Source organism: Lipophrys pholis (assembly GCF_963383615.2).
Source record: "Lipophrys pholis genome assembly, chromosome: 17".
NCBI lineage: Eukaryota > Metazoa > Chordata > Actinopteri > Blenniiformes > Blenniidae > Lipophrys > Lipophrys pholis.
The window spans coordinates 499,518-515,828 of record NC_137643.1 but is presented as its reverse complement, the minus strand read 5'-3'; the positions used below and the strand labels follow the sequence as shown (position 1 = coordinate 515,828).

At 47.0% G+C, this 16,311-nt stretch overlaps 1 protein-coding gene across 2 annotated transcripts; it reads left to right on the top strand.

Annotated features, from left to right (window-relative positions):
- Nucleotides 1–8,712: 8,712 nt before the first annotated feature.
- On the top strand, nucleotides 8,713–16,118 carry LOC308122759 (serine/threonine-protein kinase Sgk1). 2 transcript variants are annotated; one of them, XM_080484818.1, is made up of 13 exons: nucleotides 8,713–8,958; nucleotides 9,382–9,457; nucleotides 9,956–10,028; nucleotides 10,128–10,168; nucleotides 10,895–10,952; nucleotides 11,029–11,112; nucleotides 11,189–11,320; nucleotides 11,399–11,511; nucleotides 12,345–12,468; nucleotides 13,065–13,160; nucleotides 13,236–13,391; nucleotides 13,471–13,560; nucleotides 13,688–16,118. In XM_080484818.1, the coding sequence occupies exons 1-13, from the start codon at nucleotides 8,889–8,891 to the stop codon at nucleotides 13,850–13,852; spliced, it is 1,278 nt and encodes a 425-aa protein (XP_080340944.1). In that variant the 5' UTR covers nucleotides 8,713–8,888; the 3' UTR covers nucleotides 13,853–16,118. The 2 variants fall into 2 exon arrangements, with proteins under 2 accessions (XP_080340944.1, XP_080340945.1); XM_080484819.1 differs by having other exon boundaries at nucleotides 9,146–9,457.
- Nucleotides 16,119–16,311: the final 193 nt, after the last annotated feature.

Genomic DNA, 16,311 nt, shown 5'->3' with positions numbered 1-16,311 from the left:
ATTTGCCTGTTTAAGATTCAGATCCACCGCCAGCGATCCGGGGAATCAGCTGCTGGTGAATGAACGTGATGGGAGTGTTGAGAGCCGCCTCTTCCAGGTGATCCACCTCTTGGTTGTTGTGCCCGCCGGCTCCAGTTTCTAACCCGATGACGCTCATTACCGTCAGTGCGGTGGTTTTATATGGACTGAACTGTAAACGGCCTGCTGCAGTGAATCAAGAGCTTATCTCTCACAACGCAGGACATGACCACAGACAAACAGAAGTCAGCTCTGAGTCACAATGTTTGGACTTTGTTTAGGAGCCGCTGTTGTGAACGAAAAGGTTTCCGAGACTTTCCTAGCCTACTTCCTCTCACCTGAACTGTTTGGTGTTTGAACCCTGATACAGTGAACACTGGACCTGCACTGCCACTGATCACCATCAGCAGACTGGCAGTTACAGTTACTACTGTTGGTATCTGTCACACATGGAACCAGTCGTAGAGCCGCAGAGAGCCTCTGTCTCATTGTCCTGCTAACTGGTAGCTTTAGCATGAGCCTAAACATCCGTCTTTACTCACTCGTTCATAAGTTAAATTCTTTTCCACAATTTCACAAATACAACAAGATTTTGATTTGTGCATGAATTTCCCCAAATTCTTTACTATTTCAGTAAAGTATAGTTTACTGGACGACAGCTTTAGTATTCCTGAGCGAAGTCTGTCCTCCTGACAGGACCGTGATGAACGACGTCTCACTGTACGTAGCATTAGCATTAGCCTGTGTCCACTGTCGCTATGATTAGCATTAGCATTAGCCTGCGTAGAAGTTTGCATCCCTTTTAACATCCAGATTATAGAGCATCGTCCTCCTCTAACATCAAATTATAGAGCATCTTCCTCCTCTAACATCAGATTATAGAGCATCTCCCTCCTCTAACATCAGATTATAGAGCATCTCCCTCCTCTAACATCAGATTATAGAGCATCGTCCTCCTCTAACATCAAATTATAGAGCATCTTCCTCCTCTAACATCAGATTATAGTGCATCTCCCTCCTCTAACATCAGATTATAGAGCATCTTCCTCCTCTAACATCAGATTATAGAGCATCTCCCTCCTCTAACATCAGATTATAGAGCATCTCCCTCCTCTAACATCAGATTATAGAGCATCGTCCTCCTCTAACATCAAATTATAGAGCATCTTCCTCCTCTAACATCAGATTATAGTGCATCTCCCTCCTCTAACATCAGATTATAGAGCATCTTCCTCCTCTAACATCAGATTATAGAGCATCTCCCTCCTCTAACATCAGATTATAGAGCATCTCCCTCCTCTAACATCAGATTAGAGAGCATCTTCCTCCCACTAATTGATGCAACGCCTCCCTTAACGATTGGTTGATGAGGTAAAAGAGGCGGAGCTTGAACAACACGTTCACCACAGCCTTCTTTTTGTTTCCAGTACCACGTTCAGGCCATTATGTTTTGAAGGTGTTTGCATTCACCATGTTGACTTTGACAGGATATGAATCATCCCTATAAATGTGAATTTTCTCTGCTCTAGACTGGAATACAGCGTTGAAGTAACCTCCAGCCATGGAAACTCATGTTAAAACAGGGAAAACACACAGAGTTCATGATGAACAACCTCATCCTATCATCATGATAGTGATTAGAGCAGGAACAGCAGCCACATTAAAATCATTTATAGAGGCTTTACGCTCCTAAACAGGCAGGATCATCCCGCTTGCTTGGCCGCAAATGAAAGTAATGTATTATGGAGTGATTTGGAAGCAGTGTGTGAGTCATCAAGTAAAGGAGCAGCCGTTTCTTCCCTCTCCTTCATCTGATGGAGCAGCCGTCTAATTCCCCCATGGAGAGCACAACAAAAAGAAAAAGCACCAGACTTCAGCAGGGAAACAGAAGACGCTGTCAGTGGAAGTTGGGTTTCATCAGCCAGGATTTGCTCCCACTCACACGAGGTGGTCCAGAAACATGCAGATGACGGAGCCGAGGCTGACGGCGCTGGCAAAGGCTGCGTGGGTGTCAAACACATGAGCCAGTCAACATTGTAATTAGAGATCCTCCACCCTCATTACCCAGCAGCCCTTCCTGCCAGCCCCACGGTCGCTCGCTCGCCTGGACGACTCATTCATCCACCTCCTGCTGCCTCCTCCCCGCCGCCACGGGAGCCGGCAGCAGCTACACCGACACTTCCTGCTCCGTCATTACTGTAACGGTCCAATCACAGAGACGCTAATCATCTGAGACTAACTGCCGACGTGAAGACCGCTCTTACTCAGCAAAGCTAAATGCTATGTTAGCACGCTAGAGCTAATGCTGAGGCCCCATTTCCACGACAACCTTTCAGCGTGTCTTTTTTGCGTTTTACATTTACACAGCGCCGTTTTAAAAACACGGGACCCGAGTTTAATCACGATGATTAAAGTACTCTAGCTTCAGCTAGCGCCAACAGGCGACTCAGCGCTCACCTCAAGAAGCCACATTAAAGTAATAAGAACCCTTCTGAAAGACGAGTCTGAAAGACGAGTCTGAAAGACGAGTCTGGAAGACGAGTCTGAACGTATTGACAATAAGACCAAGCAGCTCGAAAACAGATTTTCATAGTCTAATGCTAATTTCAACCACTGCAGATATAGGCTAACGCTAATGTTGCTTACAAAGAGGTAGTCAAGCAGAGGACAAAGCAGAGGACCAGTCAGAGGACAAAGCAGAGGACCAACCAGAGGACCAATCAGAGGACCAGTCAGAGGACAAACCAGAGGACAAACCAGAGGACCAATCAGAGGACCAATCAGAGGACCAGTCAGAGGACCAATCAGAGGACCAGTCAGAGGACAAAGCAGAGGACCAGTCAGAGGACAAAGCAGAGGACCAGTCAGAGGACAAATCCAGAGGACCAACCAGAGGACAAAGCAGAGGACCAATCAGAGGACAAACCAGAGGACCAATCAGAGGACCAATCAGAGGACCAGTCAGAGGACCAATCAGAGGACCAGTCAGAGGACCAATCAGAGGACAAACCAGAGGACCAATCAGAGGACCAATCAGAGGACCAGTCAGAGGACCAATCAGAGGACCAGTCAGAGGACCAATCAGAGGACAAACCAGAGGACCAACCAGAGGACCAGTCAGAGGACCAACCAGAGGACCAACCAGAGGACAAACCAGAGGACCAATCAGAAGACAAATGGCATCATGGGAGCTCCACAACATTTATTCACGCCTTCTTTGACAAGTATAAGTCCAGTGTTTCTCTGTTTATTTCCAATTCATCTAATGAGTCGTATTTTGGTCATTTCCTTATGAATATCAGGAGACAATAGAAGACAGTTGGACTCAGTAAACTCTTCACAGAAATCCAGTGACACAACCAGTTACTTGTTTTTGTCAGTTTGAAACTTTCCAAAATATTTGGTATTAAAAATAGTATGTAATGACGCTGATTTAAGTCTCAAATATGGAAACACTCCAAAATGCTTGAACAAGTCTAGGAAATTCTGTATACTGAATCTGTATACTGAAAGTATTTCAGTGAGTACCCTGTTACAGGTCCAGGCCTTGTATTCTGGTGTTTCTGCTTTATATACTCTTCCTCATGAGCCCATGAAGACGAACCGAACAGAACAGATGCAGCGACTAAGATTTGCAGTTGTTCTCATGTTTCAGGTTAATTCATGCAGCAGCAGTTACAACAATCAGTAGTCACCTGACGACAAGTAGAGAAACCCTGAGGAATCCCAGCTGATTGGTCGGGTCATTACCTCAGAGCTGCTACTGCAGTAATAGTTGTTCAGTGAATGCAGTACTTTTCATTTTGTCTGACATATAGTATTTGTGGGGAGGAACAGGATCCTAGAGGAAATCTATCTCCAATGTGATATCTGAGGAAACTATATGAAGTATTTACTAAAACCTTCACGAATCCTTCACCGTGGATCTGTTGGATCATAAACCTTCTTTATGGCGTCCCCTAAACCTGAAGAGCAGTTGCTCCTCTTGAGTGTCTCGTACCTTCCAGTAGAACCAGATTCAGATCTGCTCCATCTGCCTCGACCTGTTTCCATCTCTGATGTCTGATTGGCCAGAACGTCCCAGCACAGCCAAACCCTGGACAGTTTTTCATTCTGCTCTTCAAGGAAACTCCGCCTGTCTTTTACATGTGCAAATAACTTGTTGGCTTGACACGACATGACGAGTGAAAACAGTAAACCTCTGTTGCCTCTTGGCCGTTTCTTTAGGCGACAGCGGCGTTCAGTCACTTTGAACTGACGTTTTTGAAAAGCGCCTCCAGAGTGTTGGAAACATCCCACTGTTTAACGTTCAGGGGGAGTGTCTGTGCTGCTTCACCGATTCACCAGCTCTTCTCCAACAAAGTGCACATTCACTACCGTCATCTGCATTTCTGCTGCAGATCCTCAGAGGACGCGAACGACGAGGAACGACAGTGTGAATGTTTACGTCAATCTGTTCCTCCGACGCCTGTGCATGGCCGTTTGGTCGGAGGAAAAACAGAAACACAAACTGACAAACCACAGCGGGACTTTTCTGAAGTCCCCGTTTATGCAACAAAGTGTTTGAGTGAAAACGCACAACTTTCGTAGTACTTTAGGAGTACACAACAACGGCGCTCAGAGTCTCTGAAAATGCAACTTTTTGAAAGTAACCCCCAATTATGGAACTTTTTGAAAATTCTCCGTCTCGGTGAAAACGGAGGAAAACAAAGTGTTTTGAAAACCTTGGGGCTCTGTCTCCGTGTAGGAAGGGGAAACGCTGCTGCTGGTCCTGCGCTCTGACGCCCTAATGACCAGTTGTTGTGCACATGCTCAGTAGCTGCAAAATAAGAGCCATGTTTCCTCCAGAACCACCGGGAGTCGATCCAACGGCTGACTTGTAGTTTATCGCTGCTCTCTGCTTTCATTGCGTTTCATCTCTGAATCTTAAAGTTCTGGTTTCATTTGGACTGAAACAGAAAGGCTCAGACCGACGACACGCCGTCAGAACTATTACTTAACGCTCTGTGAGCAGAAACACGTCAATCACATGGTCGGGCAGAGAAATGGAAAGCAGAGCAGCGTCTGAGACGGTGCTACATAAAACCTGATTAATCCATCATGTGACCGGTGGCGGCGCTGGCCTGAGGGGCCGAGGCAAACCTGGGCTGTGATCAGGGCAGACTGACTACAAGAGGGGAGCTGAACACAAAGCCTGGGGGAGGAGGGACCACATCCAGAGGGTTTCTGTGAGCAAACAGAGCAGCTGAGCCACTCAGGTTCAGGTTCAGGTTCAGGTTCAGGTTCAGGTTCAGCTGGATCCCAACAGGTACTTTCTGTTTGAGTCCCCGTCCTCAGAGACAGCACCTCAGTTCCTCTTTCCATTAGACAAGAAGTCTCACTTCCTCTAAATAAAGCATGACTGTCACATGAACACACAGGAGTTCCCCACTGAAGCGTCACAGCTGGACCAACCTGCCGGGACTGAGGACCCGTCCACACCAGCATCTTTATTCTCCTCGGCATTCTCAAAAAGAATTCTGTCCACACGTCACTATGAACTCGACTCAACATGAGGCTTCGGGGCATGTAGTACATATGCCAGGCCTTTAGGGGCGCTGTGACTCACCAAAAACACAGAAGACAGAGAACATAGAAATTTAGAAGTAGACTCCTGTTCATATACCTCCTGTTATATAGCTCTATGCTCCTCCTCCGGCGAGCGTCAGTAGCTTCTGCAGCGCCACCTGGAGCTTGCAGTCCGCCATTGCTGCAGTTATTCGATGACATCGTGGACTGTGGTGGGGGGGGAGAGACGGGGCCATTACGTCATCTTTTTTCCACAGATGATGGTTTTTGAACGTCCACACCTCAGAGCCGAGCCGGCGTTACTCTGGGACCCGGGATGAAAACACAACCTGCTATCACGCTTGTTAGCCACAAGCTAACTAGCCTAAGGCGTTGGGACTTCCTCCTTCGGTCTGGACCAATCACTGAGCTGTGTCTCGTCTTCACTTCCTCTGTGGTCCGTGTTTGTTTCGGGTGACAGCGCCCCCAAACCAGCAGCTGGTGTAACTGCGTGGCGTTTTGCCGACGGTTTGATCTGGTGTCAGAGATGCTGCTTGAACACAAACTGAACCAAATGAAGGAGTGAAAATCAAACTGGTCTTTATGAGACGTTCTTGTCTTTAACTACCTCAGTCCGTATTGATTGAGGTTGACGAGGTACATTAAACATCTGTATCTGAACAGAGGTGTACTGGTTGTAGAGTTGACACGTGTCCCTGTGTGCTTTCACACTGCAGCAGATTAAAGTGGATGATGAGCTGCTCTGCTCCTCGGCCTCTATGGCCATCTGCATTATGCAGTTATGTAACTTACAGGGTTAGTAGACCAGCAATCTGACAGCTGGAGCTCCATGTCACCATCATTTCTCTGAATTTATGTAAGTCTGAGCGCTGACCTCCACCTTATCAGGAGGAAAAGCTCCTAGTCACTGGACTGGAAGACACATGGAGGTCAGCAGCAACACCGCGGATTCAAACATCTGGAGCTCTAGGTTTCCTTCAGTGTTTTGACAGCGACTTGGGTTGTTATGCTGCTTCATCCCTGCTTCATCTCTGCTTCAGCTCTGCTTCATCCCTGCTTCATCTCTGCTTCAGCTCTGCTTCATCCCTGCTTCATCTCTGATTCATCCCTGCTTCAGCTCTGATTCATCCCTGCTTCATCTCTGCTTCATCTCTGCTTCAGCGCTGCTTCATCTCTGCTTCATCTCTGCTTCAGCTCTGCTTCATCTCTGCTTCAGCGCTGCTTCATCCCTGCTTCATCTCTGCTTCATCCCTGCTTCAGCTCTGCTTCATCTCTGCTTCATCTCTGCTTCATCCCTGCTTCATCTCTGCTTCAGCTCTGCTTCATCTCTGCTTCATCCCTGCTTCATCTCTGCTTCAGCTCTGCTTCAGCTCTGCTTCATCTCTGATTCATCCCTGCTTCAGCTCTGATTCATCCCTGCTTCATCTCTGCTTCATCTCTGCTTCAGCGCTGCTTCATCTCTGCTTCATCTCTGCTTCAGCTCTGCTTCATCTCTGCTTCAGCGCTGCTTCATCCCTGCTTCATCTCTGCTTCATCCCTGCTTCAGCTCTGCTTCATCTCTGCTTCATCTCTGCTTCAGCTCTGCTTCATCCCTGCTTCATCTCTGCTTCATCTCTGCTTCAGCTCTGCTTCATCTCTGCTTCATCCCTGCTTCATCTCTGCTTCATCCCTGCTTCTCTGCTTCATCCCTGCTTCTCTGCTTCATCCCTGCTTCTCTGCTTCATCTCTTCTTCATCCCTGCTTCATCTCTTCTTCATCCCTGCTTCATCCCTGCTTCATCTCTGCTTCATCTCTGCTTCTGTCTGTGGCGTCGCAGCAGAGATGCAGCAGTCGTGACAAACATTCCTGCACATCCTCCAAGAAAAAAAGAGAAAAGTGATGGCTGCAGTGGAAGCAGGAGGTGTGTGTGTGTGTGTGTGTGTGTGTGTGTGTGTGTGTGTGTGTGTGTGTGTGTGTGTGTGTGTGTGTGTGTGTGTGTGTGTGTGTGTCGTGATGTCAGTTGGAGATTTTCCATTGAGAGAAAATGAGTAGGAGGTGGGAGAAAGTCCCCCCCCCAACTCCTCTTCGTCATCCCTCCCCCCCCCCCCCCCCCTCCTCCTGTCTGGGTCGTGAGTGAACAGCTCTATGAGCTGGTTCTTTGTAGAGAGCGATCCTCTTAGTAGATTTGTGTTCGTCGCTCTGTCAGCAGAGTTTCTATTAAACAACCATGATTTTCACCGAACGACATCGTTTGTAGAGTTTCTGCTTTGTTTAGCTTTTCTAAAACAAAAATACAAAAACGCCTTTTCACTGTTCACTGTTCACTGTTCACTCACCCTGACGTGGGGAGGTGGTGTATGTGGTCTGGAGTTCAATGTTCTAAAAGGTGTGTGAGGTCCTGCTGGCTCTGCTCTTCCTCTGCTGGCGTGTTTCAATGAGGACCAATCAGATTCTGCCTCCATCAATAGGAAATGTGTCTCCTAGATTATGCAAATGAGAGAGAGGAGTGTCCTGTCATGGAGTAATGTGATCTATTGTCTGTTACTGAGTCTGTTTTTAGAATACAATAGAAATACTTTATTACTCTCAACACACACACACACACACACACACACACACACACACACACACACACACACACACACACAACATGACAGCGTGGCTCTGAGGCTGTTTGAGAGCAACCAGGTAGCGACTCTCGTGTCAGCATCACCAAACCGACTCTGTTCAGTGAGTCGAGCTGTCAGAACCGACTCTGTTCAGTGAGTCGAGCTGTCAGAACCGACTCTGTTCAGTGAGTCAAGCTTTCAGAACCGACTCTGTTCACTGAGTCGAGCTGGAAGAACCGACTCTGTTCACTGAGTCGAGCTGTCAGAACCGACTCTGTTCACTGAGTCGAGCTGGAAGAACCGACTCTGTTCAGTGAGTCAAGCTTTCAGAACCGACTCTGTTCACTGAGTCGAGCTGGAAGAACCGACTCTCCTGACTGAGCCTGAACTCAACATCTCTCAGAAGGCTGCAGCGGAATCCCGTGACGTCACGCCCCCGGGCCGTTGCCGTGGTTACGCGGGTGACGACGCAGCAGTGGGCGTGGCTAAGGAGGACGCATCACGTGGCCGGTATAAATGCCTCGCGCTCCGCTCGCCTGGCAGTTGGAGCGGCACGCAGCAGGTCGGAGCAGAGCAGAGCAGAGCAGAGCAGAGCAGAGCAGAGCAGAGCAGAGCGCGAGCAGGAGACAGGAGACAGGAGATAACGGAGACAGGAGATAACGGAGAGGAAATAAACGGTTTTTCTTCTTGGATATTGATCTTTTACTGCCCAACATGGCCGTGACTGAAGCTGGATGTGATCTAACTTACTGCAGGATGCGGGGCATCGTGACGGTTCTCACCGGTGAGACACATCGATTACAATGACTTCTACATATTGATCAATGAAACGTTGAGTTTATCTGCAAATCAAACTGAATTTTAAATATTTGAAAAGAAAAGCGTGCAGCGGCTGCACACTGATAATTAGAGCTAAACGCGCGGGTTGTAATAAGTAATCTGTTAAAAAAAGAAATGGTTTTCCTCCAAAGTGCTGCGATGAGGATGTGAAGATGGAAACTGCTTTGCTGGGGGGGAACGGGTGACCCAGGTGGTTGCATAACCCGTAAACCCGCAGCAGGTCTGTGCTGCAGATCTGCCCTTTAACGGGTATCTGGAGCGCGCAAGCTGCGGGATTACAGTCATTTCCTCTAGATGATGTTAGAAAACAACCATCTTTTGTATGAATGATGAGACCGTGTGTGATGATGACTCCTTCTGTCTGCAGCCTTCATCAAAGAGAGGAAGATGGGGCTGAACGACTTCATCCAGAAGCTGGTGTCCACTCCACATATCTGCCAACAGTGAGTGGGATGATGATTGTTTCATGGCTGGCGGAAGGATTGGAGGCATCACTTACTTCCTGGCTAATTGGGCAGGACTATTTATTTCTGAGCTCATTCATGCTCCAATCCAATCAGCTACCTGCGTTTGGCAGGACATTCTGTGAACGGACTAATCTGGGTCTGAGAAGGCTGCGTAAGAATAGTCCTTTCATGATCAGCCCTCCGGTGCCTAATCACCTGTCCTGCAAATCCCCTCTGTCCCTGAGAGCAGGATAAACCTGTAATTTAATTATTACATGATGCATGGATGGGACCACCACAAGTGGGTAAAAGAAATAGATCTGTCATCTGTCACCTCCAGATGCTCCCTGAGGTCAGGGGCGTGTGACTGGGCGAGGGTCAGGGGATTACTCTGACCCCGACCTGTCTGCAACCTTCAGACACTCCTTCAGATCCGATCAGCAGGACATTAAGACGCGTCGCCATCCGCCTAACACCGCTCTGATTCTCTTTCAGTGCCGAAGTCAACAACTTCCTGAAGATCGACGAGAATGAGAACGAGGAAAATGACGAACTTCCTGAAAGTCCAGTAAGAAGGAACCTTTTCCTCACTGAGCCTCACCTGACTGGCCTCACCTGACTGGCCTCAGCACTGGGGTTAACAATCCTCCCATGTCTTTTCTTTCAGATGTGCCTGAACTCAAGGGGCTCGCTGGTTGAAGACACTCAGTAAGTCCTCACATTTACTTTTTAAAGACGACTAATTCCATGTACACAAGTGGATGTTTTTGTTTAAATCGGGAATGTCCAACTCATTTAAATTCACAGAGCAGTTTGCTCTCCAGCAGGCCGCAGCAGTGAGTCACATTATAATGTATTGATAACAAACTCTTTGTTTTAGTTCAACAAAGTGTTAATGCATCATTAAGAGGTTCACATTTAATGAACTGTCTGTTAACAAGACATGACAAACCTGAAATATGAACAGAAATAGTTTCAACAATGCCTCAGGTTCATATCATCAGAATAACTTGTCAAAATGTAGAAGTTATTATTGATGCAGACATTTTGACATCAGTTTATTAATCCTGATCAGCTGAACTGACTCGAACAGACTACAGTGCGCCCCTGGTGGTCAAATTCATGTATTGCAGTTGGTCATAATTTCTTACAGCTGGAAGCCAAAACTGTCCCGTGAGCCGAATGTTTGACACCCCTGGGTTAAATTATACCGAATCTCGAGTTTTGAAAATGTATTCACATTATGGATGTACTCAGTCGTTCTGGTTTTAAAAGTGGAGGACGTGGCGCAAATTGTATTCAAGTACAAGGAAAAAAATAAAAACCTCCAGGGTCTTGACCAGGTTAAGACTAAAACGGCTCTTTAATACTAAAACACTAATATCTGTAATTCATTACTTCCACGGGGAGATAAAACCTGTTTCTCTCCATCAGGATCAAACCGTGTGATTTTGACTACCTCAAGATCATCGGTAAAGGAAGCTTCGGGAAGGTGAGTCTCTGCTCCACCTCCAGGTTTCAATCTGCCCCCGCCGCCACTCCACCACTGATCATTTGCTCCGCCGCAGGTTCTGCTGGCTCGGCATAAAGAATCCACCCAATACTACGCTGTCAAAGTGCTCCAGAAGAAGATCATCCTGAAGAAGAAGGAGGTGAGACTCTCCAGGGCGACGCGGCGCGAGTCCCACGAGGACGGAGGCTGAACGTCTTGTCTTCTGGTTTCTGCAGCAAAAGCACATCATGGCGGAGCGCAGCGTCCTGATGAAGAACATCAAGCATCCCTTCCTGGTGGGGCTGCACTTCTCCTTCCAGACCACCGACAAGCTCTACTTCGTGCTGGACTACGTCAACGGTGGAGAGGTGAGCCGCGGTTCGACTCCTCTGGAAGGACACGTGTGAATGTGACCGGCGTGGATTAACGGTTTGTTGGTCCTGCAGCTCTTCTACCACCTCCAGAGGGAGAGGGTCTTCCTGGAACCCAGAGCCCGGTTCTACGCTGCCGAGATCGCCAGCGCGCTGGGATACCTGCACTCCCTCCACATCGTGTACAGGTACATGAGAAGAGCCACGGCTCCCTCTAGTGGACACACGTCAACATGACATGCAACAGTTTGATGAAATAAACAAAGAAAAGGAGGGAAAGTGGAAAAGAAAAGAAAGTGTAGAAAATACATTTGTGTTTTCAAAACAAGGAAATGTTACTACATATAAAACCCTGAAGATTTTAAATAATCCTAAATTGCTGATGTGACGTTAAATAGACTTTAAAAGTAGAGAAGAGAAAATAGAAGTAAGATATAATAATTAGAACATAGCGTTCAAGTATTTTGACCTGTGATGTTCACGAATGACCCACATCTACTGAACGATTCTTTCATATCCATATCAATGGAATCACACTTTCACTCAGATGTGTGTGTACGCACGCACACACACACACACACACACACACACACACACACGTCCTCTGTTACAGGCACAAGGAGAAGACCACAGCAGAATGTTTATCTTCAATGAACCAAACAATTACGACTGAAAATCCCTATAATCTCAACATAAGACAATTCCAATAATGCAAAATGTGATCAGATGTAAAGGAGCATTCAGGGTATTTATCTGGACTCAGTCTGACCCTGTCCAATTATTATCAACTGGTTTTCTTCATTGTTTAGTGCAATAATGGTTCTGGTACAGAAATGTCAATATATATTAATAGATATCAACTATAAACATTTTGAGGCTTTAATTCCAGCTGTTCCAGCCTGTTTCCTGTTTCCTGTTTCCTGTTTGAACTGCTGGAACAAGTTGATTCTTCTTTAGTGCGTCGCTGGTCGTTGTGGTTTGAGCTGAAGGTCAGGGTGACTAACCTGGGTGCTCCTCTCAGGGACCTGAAGCCGGAGAACATCCTGCTGGACTCGGAGGGACACATCGTCCTCACGGACTTCGGCCTGTGCAAAGAGGGACTGGAACCCAACGGGACGACCACGACCTTCTGCGGGACGCCGGAGGTACGTGACCTTCGTCTCACTTCCTCTTCCTGAGGCTCCGTTCACACGACAACCTCTCAAGTGAAAACGCTTCGATTAAGAAAAGCTTCACGTTTACATGGAAACATTTCTCAAATACAACATCAGTTTCCGTGGAAACGGCAGAAACACTGAAAACGATGTAGTTACATGTTGGGCCACTAGTGGGTGCTGATTGTTTTTGTAATGAAACCACACACACACACACACACACACACACACACACACACACACACACAGCAGAGAACAATGAGCTCTAAACATAAACACTCGGAGAACACGGTCGTTCTAGTGGACAGACCAAGTTGGATTGTTATTACGGTGACTGTCAAAATAAAAGTACCAAGTCCAGGAGAATATGAACGGGGAGTCCTGACACCACGGAGGAAACCTTGTTCTGATTGGCTCTACTGAGCATGTGCAGAACTACTCGTTCCTACGGTGGTGGTGACCTGGACCCAGTTGGTTCCGGTGATTCTGGGCACCGTTGTCGTGTGAAGTGACAGAAACACAACAGAAGTTGTCTCCAGCTAAACAAGCCCCGGGACGCAGGTTTTAACCCCCGTCTCCCCTCGCAGTATCTGGCGCCGGAGGTCCTCCAGAAGCAGGCGTACGACCGCACAGTGGACTGGTGGTGTCTGGGCTCCGTGCTCTACGAGATGCTCTACGGCCTGGTGAGTCCTCGTGACCTTTGACCTCCTCGGGCGGATCGATCCAGAACGCTAACCGAGCCGCTTCCTCCTCCTCAGCCGCCGTTCTACAGCCGCAACACAGCCGAGATGTACAACAACATCCTGCACAAGGCGCCGGTGCTCAAACCCAACGTGTCCAACGCCGGCCGGGAGCTGCTGGAGGGGCTCCTGCAGAAGGACCGCACCAGCCGGCTGGGCGCCACGGACGACTTTGTGAGTACTGAACATCCCATAATACCACACGCCACGTGTGTCTGCTCAGCCCACTAATCCAGGTTCACTTTGTCTGCAGCTGGAACTGAAGTACCATTCCTTCTTCTCTCCCATCAACTGGGACGACCTGATGTCCAAGAAGGTCACCCCCCCATTCATTCCCTCAGTGGTACGTTCCAACAGGAATTATCTTTGTCTACAAGTCCAACCTGTAAAATGCTTGAAAGCTGTTAGTTTGTGGAAATAAGTTTCAGATTTTAGTTTGACCATGTCCCCCCCCCCCCCCCGTCTCACAGAGCGGCCCCACCGACCTGCGACACTTCGACCCCGAGTTCACCCACCTCCCCGTGTCGTCCTCTCTGTGCACGGACACTCTGAGCGTGACCAGCAGCGTGAAGGAGGCGGCCGGCGCCTTCCCAGGTTTCTCCTACGGAGCCCCCGCAGACCACGCCTTCATGTAACCCCCCCTCCAACCTGGCAACCCGCCGGAGGAGAGAGAGACTCCGACACGCCACCACATCAGGGCAGCTTGTGTGGAGAAACTGAGCTGGAGGGGGCAGGATGGGGAGGGGCAGGATGGGGAGGGGAGGGGCAGATCTTGTGTACAGCTGCAGGACTCATGTCTTCCACCTCACTCATTGAAAACGTGCCAAGCGAGAGTGAGACGTGGGTAAGAAGCTCTGCAGGAGGACAGAAGAAGTGCCTGAGGTTCTGAAGGCAGTGGGGCAGTATCGGACCCAGTCGAGGGTTTTAGGGCCCGTTTCCATGGCAACGAGTTCAAGTGAAAACGCAAAACTTCAGTTGCGTTTTGGGAATCCGTTTACACGACAGCGGTGCCACTGAAAACACAACTTTCTGAAAATGGCCCCTCAGGTGGAACTTTTCGAAAACTGTCTTGTTCTGTGCTGCGTGTGTATGTGGTTTCATTACAAAAACAAACTGCGCCAACTAGTGGCCCAACGTGCTGTCAGACATCGTTTTCAGAACGTTGCTGTCGAAATGCAAAACTTTTCTGAAGCCAGAACGTAAAAACGAGGCGTTTTCTCTTGATGTGGCGAATCGAGGTTCAGGAAGGAGTTCCGTGTTTTGGACTTTCTGATCCGAACGTTTTAAGGTGATGCCTTCGTGACATTCTACATATGCTAAAGCTGTTTTTATTTTCTTAAAAGTTCCTGTCTATAGTTGTTTTTTCATGTGAATGCTGGATTGCACTGGAGGAACCGAGGGTGAGGAGCAGTAGAGCGGCACCGTGTGCATGCAGAGGGGCAGTTTGTCATGTTTGTTGCCACAGCGGTGCAGAAATGAAGGAAAAACTCAAGAAATATATATTTTTTAATTAGTTATTGATCTATATTGTCTACATCCGCTCTGTGAAATAGATCCAGGAGTGTGAAACACAAGACGCTCCACTCCGGCCACACCACCGAGCACTTTGTAAACATTTCAAAGGAAATATAAATTTCTTCAGCGTTTTGGAGACGAGACCGAGACCGGAGCTGAGGTATCAGCGACGTTGCTATCAAACTCCCTTCACCGCCACGCTGTTTGTAAAAACACCCAGAATGCAACAGCTGCAGGAGGTTCTGGACATTTCAGAAGGTCTCATTAAAATCGAGATGGTTGTAGTTTTTGGAAGTAATTGTTAGAAACATTTTCATCATCTGCGTAAAGAAAAGGTCTAAATGTGAAGGTTGTCACGGCGACGTTTTACCAGTCAGGATTAAATCCTGTCTGTGGCTCTGGACTATGATGTGGCTGCAGGTTAATGGTGAGAAAAGTGAGACGTCACGGTGAAAAACGAACTAAGTGAGTCTGTCGAGTTAAAGAAGCAAACAGTGACGAGTGTTGAATTAAAGCTTCTCAGTATGTTACTGCTTCCTGTTGACGTGGCAGGAACAAGCCTGCGTCCCCCTCAAATGTCCCTGTGTGGACATGTCTCCACCGTCTCACTCCTTCTCACCCGTTTGTCCTCAAACTGAAGCTTTTCCTTTAAACGTAGAAAAAGTCTATTTAAATGTTTTTCTATATTTTAACCACCACAGTTCTATCTGTACATAAATAGAATTATGAAGATTACATTTCATCTATGAAGATTATATTTAATTTCGGGGCTTTTTTGGGCTTCTTTTCATCTGAAACTGTTTTAATCTGAGTGAAGGAACCAGCAACGAGAGGCTCACGTCACTGAAGCTCATCCACATTTGATTCTTTTTGCTGTTTCCTTGCAAACGAAGTGTTCTGTGTGTTCATGTAGGAACTGTGAACGTCTGGAGCCTCTCCAGGGCGGCCTGTAATCCCCGTAATCCCTGTAATCCATGTACATATCTCTTTCCCCAAAAAACCTCTGGCTCCTTTTTTAATCTAGTAAAATAAACAAAGATCTGTAATTCTTAATAACAATAAGGAGCCATAATGTGGTTCTGGAAAGTGCAATAAACTGATCTGATGTCATTCAGCAGAAATACGTTTCATTCATTTGTCCTCTGGGATTAATTGTTTTAAAAGGAAATTATTATAATGGAGGATCAGTGGTTTCTGGAGTTTCAAGAGGAAAATTTTGAATAAAAGAAACAGTTCTAGAAGATTCTCTTCCATATCTGGAAGCGTTACTTTTCCGTTTTGTAGTTTTTATTTATTTCCACGTCACCGTATGAAAACATCATTTACATGAAATCATCTGAAACTTTAATCTGTGTCTGAAATGGCAAATTAAAATCTCTAAAATGGAGTTTGTGTTTGATAGTTTAATGCACATTTCACACTTCAAATAGTCATTTGGATAAAAAAAGTAATTTCACAAACCTGAAAACATTCCTAATCATGATTATTGATTATATAATATTAATTCCTAATTTCGTAGCCAACTGTCACGTTTAGACCACAGCATAACATTTGTGGCTGTTGGATTACATTCACACTG

Excerpts from the sequence above, each read along its gene's own strand:
- LOC308122759 (XM_080484818.1), top strand. The coding sequence starts at position 8,889 with ATGGCCGTGACTGAAGCTGGATGTGATCTAACTTACTGCAGGATGCGG. Across the intron at positions 11,321-11,398 it reads ACTACGTCAACGGTGGAGAG|CTCTTCTACCACCTCCAGAG; the intron begins GTGAGCCGCGGT and ends TTGGTCCTGCAG. Across the intron at positions 12,469-13,064 it reads CCTTCTGCGGGACGCCGGAG|TATCTGGCGCCGGAGGTCCT; the intron begins GTACGTGACCTT and ends CTCCCCTCGCAG.